The sequence below is a fragment of the Colobus angolensis genome, unplaced genomic scaffold, assembly GCF_000951035.1.
Source record: "Colobus angolensis palliatus isolate OR3802 unplaced genomic scaffold, Cang.pa_1.0 Scaffold136, whole genome shotgun sequence".
Lineage (NCBI taxonomy): Eukaryota > Metazoa > Chordata > Mammalia > Primates > Cercopithecidae > Colobus > Colobus angolensis.
Genome location: NW_012114444.1, coordinates 1,112,276 through 1,120,136, shown reverse-complemented (window position 1 = coordinate 1,120,136; position 7,861 = coordinate 1,112,276). Strand labels below are relative to the sequence as shown.

The 7,861-nt window shown below is 58.1% G+C and overlaps 2 protein-coding genes across 2 annotated transcripts in view; one reads left to right on the top strand and one right to left on the bottom strand.

The window, feature by feature from the left end:
* The window catches only part of DNAJC5 (DnaJ (Hsp40) homolog, subfamily C, member 5), a 1,035,873-nt gene that overhangs the window by 455,310 nt on the left and 572,702 nt on the right, over positions 1-7,861 (top strand). The gene's annotated exons all lie outside the window — the stretch shown is intronic.
* KCNQ2 (potassium channel, voltage gated KQT-like subfamily Q, member 2) overlaps positions 1-7,861 on the bottom strand; it is a 60,713-nt gene that overhangs the window by 25,883 nt on the left and 26,969 nt on the right. The window contains exons 8-10 of the mRNA XM_011934541.1: positions 6,427-6,537; positions 5,551-5,646; positions 1,125-1,219 (exon numbers count right to left, since the gene is read on the bottom strand). Coding sequence (XP_011789931.1) covers positions 1,125-1,219; positions 5,551-5,646; positions 6,427-6,537 — 302 coding nt within the window. The remainder of the gene's footprint in view (positions 1-1,124; positions 1,220-5,550; positions 5,647-6,426; positions 6,538-7,861) is intronic.

Below are 7,861 nucleotides of genomic sequence, written 5' to 3'. Positions count from 1 at the left end.
ACAGGGAAGGCTCCACCCTCAGGGAAGGCCCCACCCACAGGGATGACTCCACCCTCAGTGAAGGCTCCACCCACAGGGAAGGCTCCACCCTCAGGAAGGCCCCACCCTCAGGGAAGGCCCCACCCTCATGAAGGCCCCACCCACAAGGATGACTCCACCCTCAGGGAAGGCTCCACCCTCAGGGAAGGCTCCACCCACAGGGAAGGCTCCACCCTCAGGGAAGGCTCCACCCACAGGGAAGGCTCCACCCTCAGGGAAGGCTCCAGGGAACAGAAACCCCCTCGGAGCAGGTGAGGAGGGCGCCTGAGCTGGGAAGTCCCTGGGCTCAGTTCCCCACCTCAGAACAGAGGGCAGGCAGGCAGGGTGGTGCCCACATAGACGGACTCGAGGGGTCAGGCCCACGTGGACCAGGAGAAAGGCCCTCGGAACCCCTCATCTCAGACCTTAATTTAAGCAAGAGCCAGGCACTGAAAATCCCAACTGGCTGCCACCTGCCCTTCTGTAAAACAAAAAAACATGGGAAAGCTGCCCTCCGACCACACAGGCTCACAGGACCTGCTGGCACTGCCTCGACTGGCACTTTTTAGGCTCCCTTTTCTGCTGCCCGAGGGGCTCCAAGGTTGTCTGTGTGCTCTGTCCTGTTGGGGGACACCTGGGACCCCCAGGATAATTTGAGTCTCCTGGTCCAAAAGCCTCACTGTGATCCGGGGTTACTTTCCTGCCCCCTACGCAGGAGCCCTAGGTCCTTGCTGGGGGACGGGGTCACAGTGCTGGTTCCACTCAAGAAGCCTGGGCACCTCCAGCTGCTGGTCCAGAGCAGCCCGGGGAGGGGCTGTCAAGCTCCCTGGGGAGGGTCCTTGCAACGCACATAACACAGCATGACCCATGGCCAGGACAATAAAGCAACAGGGGAGGAAATGAAAGTGAAAAGAAAGCCGCAGCTCTAACACAAAGGGCAGAATCAACGCCTCAAAATAAACCACACACAGAACTCCTTTGTGAAAAATACACACATTTTACAGAAAAAAAATTAATCAAAATAATGAACAACAAAAAATGGGGTTTAAGAACAAATGGAAAACAAAAAAAACAGATGCGTGGTGTCAGGTGCCCAGCGGCGGTACCTGTACATGGGCACGGTGACCGTGCGCTCGTAGTACTGCCACGTGGAGTGCAGGTCTGTGCGCGAGAGGTTGGTGGCGTAGAATCTCCAGGCCGACTGCGGAAGGAGAGACGAGGCGGTTGGCCAGGGGCAGGTGGTGAGGGGTGCGCCCAGGAGGGCCAAGCATGGAGGGAATGGGGCAGAGAGGACCTGGGACTCCCATGCTGTCAGCCCGGCACTCAGGACTCTGGGCCAGCAGGCCGGGCTCCAGTGCTGCATCAGCCCCACAGCCTCAGTTTACCCCCTGCCGGACAGACAGGCAAGACCGCTTGTCAGACGGTGGGGCCTGAAGGAGGGGAGCGGTCAGGGCTTGACTCGGGGCCCTCAGATACTTCACAGGGAGGCTGCGTTCTTTCCTTTCCATGACTCTCACCTGGCCCCTGGCAGTTATCACCTGTCCTGGGTGTTAACCTTCTCGCCCTCCCTGTTGGGCCCTGGGCAACCTGAGGCACTGGGGGTATGGGTAGGGCCAGGGACCCCAACCTCCATCCTCCCAGGGCGGGGACTCAGCCTGGCTCAGGGCATGAGCCTGTGGGTTAGACTGAACCTTGCCTGGCTGGATTTCCATTCTCTATGCCTTTGTTTTGTTTTGCGGTGCTGAAATAGACATATCCTAAGGTTCACCACTTTAGCCATTTTAAAGTGTGCACTTCAGTGGCACCTGCATACGCAGTGCTGTGTGACCACTGCCCCTATCTAATGCCACACTTCTTCGTCGCCCCCAAGAAACCCCCTACTACTCCCCACGTCCAGCAGGCACTCCTGGTTCCCTGGTCCCCCAGGCCCTGGCCACCGCCAGGGTGTACGGGGCTCCACGGACTTCCCCGTCCTGGGCGTTTCCTGCCAAGGACATCGCAAGCTGCAAGGCCTTCCCTGTCTGGCTCCCTCTGCTGAGCATGACATCCTTGAGGGCCATCCTCGTAGTAGCAAGGGGCAGCGCCCGCTCCTCCTCATAGGAGGATCATATGGATCAATCATATTCCGTTCATCCATTAATAGACATTTCAGCCGTGTCCACTTTTTGGTTCTATGAGTGGTGCTGCTGTGAAATTTGTGTGCACATTGTGGTTGAAGTCTGTAGAATGGCTGGGCTACGTGGTAACTCCACGTTTCCGAACTTTCTGAGAAACCACCAAACTGCTTTCCAGGGTGGCCGCATCGTCACATTCCTACCAGCAGGGGGCCCAATTTCCACGCATCCTACACTCGGTTTCCCATTTGTTAACATGTGAGCCCCCCTGGCCAGGCGCCGAGGCTCGCCACACCTTGGAGGCTGAGGCAGGTGGATCATCTGAGCCCAGGCGTTCAAGACCAGCCTGGGAAACATGGCAAAACGCTGCCTCTCCTTTAAAAAAAAAAAAATTAGCCAGGTATGGCGGTGCACCCCACAAGGAATTCCTTGTCAGGACTGCAGCAATCCAGATGAGACGCTCTAGGAGGAACGCTGGTCCAGCAGCGGCATCTCCACCAGTGAACGGACGCCAACTCTGGTTTTCAGCCTCCAGAGCCAGTGAACTCTGTTTCCAAGCAGCTTATGTGAACTTCTCAGCCAGGGAGAGCTTCCCTGCCCCTCCCCTTCCGGCACACGGGCTGCTCGCCACACTGGCTCATTTCTGGATAAGAGCTCCCCACCCTCCAGCCGCAGTGGTTCATCTCTGGTTATAATCCTTCCTTCTAATTCCCAAACACATTGGACACGTTTGGAGGTATTTTTTCTGGTTTTTTTTTCGTTGTTGTTGTTGTTGACAGACTCTACTCCAGGTGAAGATGCTGTGAACAGTGTTGAAATGACAAGAAGGATTCAGAACGTTAAATAAACTTAGTTGGTAAAGCAGTGGCAGCATCTGGGAGGCCTGACCGCGAGGCTGAAAGCAGTTCCGCTGTGGGTAAAATGCTATCCGACAGCATCGCATGCCACAGAGAAATCTTTGGTGAAAGCAAGAGTGAATCGATGCAGCAAACCTCATTCTTGCCTTATTTTAAGAACTTGCCACAACCACCCCAGCCTTCAGCAGCCCCACCTCATCAGCAGTGGCCATCGGCATCGAGGTGAGACCCTCTGCCGGCACAAAGATTACAACTCGCGGAAGCCTCAGGTGATTGTTAGTATATTTTAGCAATTAAGTATTTGTAAGTGAAAGTACGTGCAGTGTTTTACTGGTTTTTAGACATAATGCTACTGCACAGTTAGTAGGCTACAGCATGGTGTAAACATAACTTTTGTTTTTGAGATGGAGTCTCACGCTGTTGCCCAGGCTGGAGTGCCATGGCGCCATCTCAGCTCACTGCAACCTCCGTCTCCCGGGTTCAAGCGATTCTCCTGCCTCAGCCTCCTCAGTAGCTGGGATTACAGGCATGAGCCACCATGCCCAGCTGATTTTTTTGTATTTTTAGTAGAGATAGGGTTTCACCATGTTGGCCAGGCTGGTCTCGAACTCCTGACCTCAAGAGATCTGCCAACCTCGGCCTCCCAAAGTGCTGGGATTACAGGTGGGAGCCACGGTGCCCAGCCTGTAAACATGACTTCCACATGCACTGGGAAACCACGAAATTCGTGTGACTCACTTTATTGCCGTATCTCTATTGTAGTGGTCTGGAACCATGGCTGCAGGACCTCTGAGGTGTGCCCGTGGAGAGGCCCAACGGTGCTCTGGAAATGTGCACCAGCTGCTGTTAAGAGTGACCTTCGAGGGGAGCAGGGTGCACGGGACCCTGGGTGCTCAGGTGCTGCCTTTTCTGGCACTGTTTTAACCTTTTCACCACATGTACATGGTCACTTTTTTTTTTTTTTTTTTGAGACGGAGTCTCGCTCTGTCGCCCAGGCTGGAGTGGTGCAGTGGCCAGATCTCAGCTCACTGCAAGCTCCGCCTCCCGGGTTTACGCCATTCTCCTGCCTCAGCCTCCCGAGTAGCTGGGACTACAGGCGCCCACCATCTCGCCCAGCTAGTTTTTTGTATTTTTTAGTAGAGACAGGGTTTCACCGTGTTAGCCAGGATGGTCTCGATCTCCTGACCTCGTGATCCACCCGTCTCAGCCTCCCAAAGTGCTGGGATTACAGGCTTGAGCCACCGCGCCCGGCCCACATGGTCACTTTTTAAACCATCAATAGTGGAGTGAGATTTGGGGGCATTTTTGTTCTTCTTTATAATCTTTTGCATGAAAATAAATGGCTGTTTGTAGTTTTCATAGTGGAAGATAAATACACACCTTAAGGTGGGCTGGGCCCAGAACCAAGTCCACGAGAGGCACATCCCCTGCCGTGGCCACCGACACTCCATGGCTTGTGGCCATGTCTCCAGTCTCTGCCTCTGTGGTCACACTGCTTTCCCCTCCTCTGTGTCAAATCTCCTTCTTATAAGGATGCATGTCATTGCATTTAGGGCCCACCTGGTGTAACCCAGGCTTATCTCCCTGTCAAGATCTGCTGTCTAAGACAGGAGAGAGCCTATAGCCACATCCAGCTGGCAGGGACCTGGTCAGTTCTGAGGGTCCAGTGGATGGAAGACTTTGGGGAGGAACTGTAAGAATGGCTGGTCCCAAGGGGGTCCTGCTGTCTGTCCATATTTTGTGGGGTTTTTTATTTTCTATTTTTTTGAGATGGAGTCTCACTCTGTTCCCAGGTTGGAGTACTGTGGCGTGATCTCCGCTCACTGCAACCTCCGCCTCCCTGGTTCAAGCGATTCTCCTGCTTCAGCCTCCTGAGTAGCTGGGACTACAGGTGCACGCCACCACACCTGGCTAATTTTTGTATTTTTAGGTGAGATGGGGTTTCACCATGTTGGCCAGGATGGTCTTGATCTCCTGACCTCGTGATCCACCCACCTTGGCCTCCCAAAGTGCTGGGATTACAGGCGTGAGCCACTGTGCCCAGCCATTGTCTGTCCATATTTTCAAGGTGGCTCAGGAATTACTTGTGGATGCCAGAGTGGTCACTGCACCCTACCTACCCCGAAATGGTGGGATGGGGCTGGGTGGGGTCTGGGAGGGCATCATGAGGGCCTACAGCCAGCATCAGGGGTCAGACGGGGTCAGGCACTGACTCACTGCAGCATGTGAGCTCTGGGAGCCTCAGCCCTGCAGCTTCCGAATGGGTGCACTCGCCTCCCAGGGTGCGGTGGAGAGGACCTGATGGCTGGGCCCCAGCGCCCACACAAGGAAGGGCCACCCCAGCGTCTTCACACAAACCACCCTGTGCAGCCTCAGGGGTCGGAGCCATTTCTCAACACACACACTCGCATCCTGGCTCCTCCCACATATTCCCGCAGAGGGTGAGGGCTGTGGCCCCATCCGCAGATAGGGTGATGCCAAGGCCCTAGCGGCCTCTACTCCTGGACAAGGTGGGACAAGGATGAGGGCTGCGCTGGTCCCCAGGGGACGCCTGGACTCACCTGGATCAAGCCTGCGGCCGGGTTCCGCCTCTTCTCAAAGTGCTTCTGCCGGTGCTGCTCCTGAACCTTCAGGGCAAAGCCAGACCCCAAGATGCCCTGCAATTCATCAGGGTCAGGCCACACCCCAGGGACCCCCACACCCCAATTCATCAGGGTCAGACCACGCCCCGGGAACCCATGTCCCCCACCTTCACCAGGGTCAGACCCGTCTCCACTGATCCATACCTCCCCCACCTTCACCACGGTCAGACTGCACCCAGGGACCCGCGTCCCCACAATCCATCAGCATCAAGAGGAAGAACCCTCTGGCTTGCAGGAGACATGGCAGGGCCCACACTGAACTCAGGGTGGCCTCTCCTTCCCTTCCACGCGGAAAAGTCTGCACACCCATCTTGAAGGGCACACAGTGAAGGAACCACCAGGGCCAGCCTCTCGCCGTGCACCAGCTGCCCTGCCCTGCCCTGGGGCAACAAAGGTTGGCAGGGCCCCTCCACCTTCCTCTGAACTGGGTGGGCCTCACTGCCTGGAGACCCATGAGGGAGCTGTGTCACCAGCCGCCCTGCCCCTGGTCACAAGGACGTCCTGCTGGGCTCCACTCAGACTAAGACGGGCCACCAGTGACTAGGAGAGCCCCTGAAGCTACAGCCACAGCCCTGGGCATGCTCCTGCTGGGGCTGGGGAACCCCCACTCCAGTCCTCAGGGAACAAGGCCTCTGACCCTGAGCTGCCACCTCCAGCTCCTGGGGGCTGTGGACCTGCTGGGAGTCGCTCCTGCCCCAGGTCCCACCCAGGGAACTGTGCCCAGGGGCCTGTGGTCACCACGGGAGCCTACAAGACCTCATCCCCCTCCAAGGCAGGCAGGGCAGCTGGACTTACTGCAGGAAGCGCGAAGAAGGAGACGCCGATGAGGGTGAAGGTTGCCGCCAGGAGCCGGCCGTTCCAGGTCTGGGGGTACTTGTCCCCGTAGCCAATGGTGGTCAGCGTGATCTGTGGGCCCGCAGGCTCCGGTCACATGAAGGCCTGCTCACACCCCTGAGGGCAGGCTAGACGCCCGCAGGCGGCTCAGGGTTTGGGCTGGGACAGATGTGGTACCACCCCCGTGTCACCACCCACACAGGGGCCCAGTGAGGCCAGGGTTGGGGTCGGCCGCCCTTCATCCCCGGAGCCCTCTCTCCTCTTCCCCTACAGGCCAGAAGCAGGGTCCAGCCAAAGGCTGTGTCCCCATCTCACATCGAGAACCAGAGGCCCAGTGACGTGACTCCCACGAGGCTCGGCTAGGACGGCAGCCCCCACCCCATCCCCGCCGGGCGGAGAGCGCAGGTGGGGAGGAGAGAGTGCCGAGAGGGACCCAGAGGAACAGGCAGGGCATGCAGGGGGCTCGCTGAGCCTGACCTGAGCTGAGGCCAGAGGAGAGGGGTGGGTGGGAGGAGGCCATGATGAGAGGCGGGGGAGTGGTCCCCACCGGACCATGGCAGGGTGACTGCTCCTAGAGCAGGGACCCCAGGGGTTGTGTTTAGAGTTTCTCTAGGGGTGGTGGGCAAGGGGACGGTCGGGCCAGGTTGGGCCTCCCCAGGGGTCCCAGAGAGCCCAGGAGCACCCAGCTCGGAGCCTGGGTGAGGGGAAGCAAAGGAGGGACACGTCTCCAAGCAGCTCTGACAAGAGACGCCTGTGCCGGGGCCGAGGAAGGTGGGGCAGGTGCCCTGCATTCAGTACTGTACATGTGGGGGCCGCAGCCCACCCCACTTGCCAGAACCGCATGCACCACAAGCCAGGGGGCTCAGGACAACCGCATGGAGGCGGCTCTGGCTTGGCCGAGAAGGTGGGCCCGGGACAGGCCCTGAGAGGGCAGGGTCTTAGATAAACAGAGGGAGGGGTCGAGGCCTGAGCACAGACAGCGGGGCCGGGAAGGGGAGACCTCTCACCAGGACCCGCAGCCCCACCCTGGGGAGTTTACCCCAGGCTCTGAGGACGCCGTGGTGTGGTCTGAGGACAGGGTGGGCCGGCTGGGCCGTGCCCGCTCCACACTGAAGGAAGCCGCAGCCTGGCGCGAAGCAGCACCAGCACTTGGGGGCCTCGGCTGCCGCCACCATGCGGAGTGCACAGAAGGCTCTGGGAAGGAGGCTGCCCCATGGGGTGGGCGGGAGGCTGGGTGAGGCCTGGACCCAGAAACCTCTCCTGGGGAGACCAAGTCGGGACCTTAGCCCTCTACACGGTTTCTTTACCAAAGGAGGCATTTTTGTTTGGTTTGTTTTTTGTTTTTTATTTGGAGCCAGAGTCTAGCTCTGTCGCCCAGGCTGGAGTGCAGTGGTGC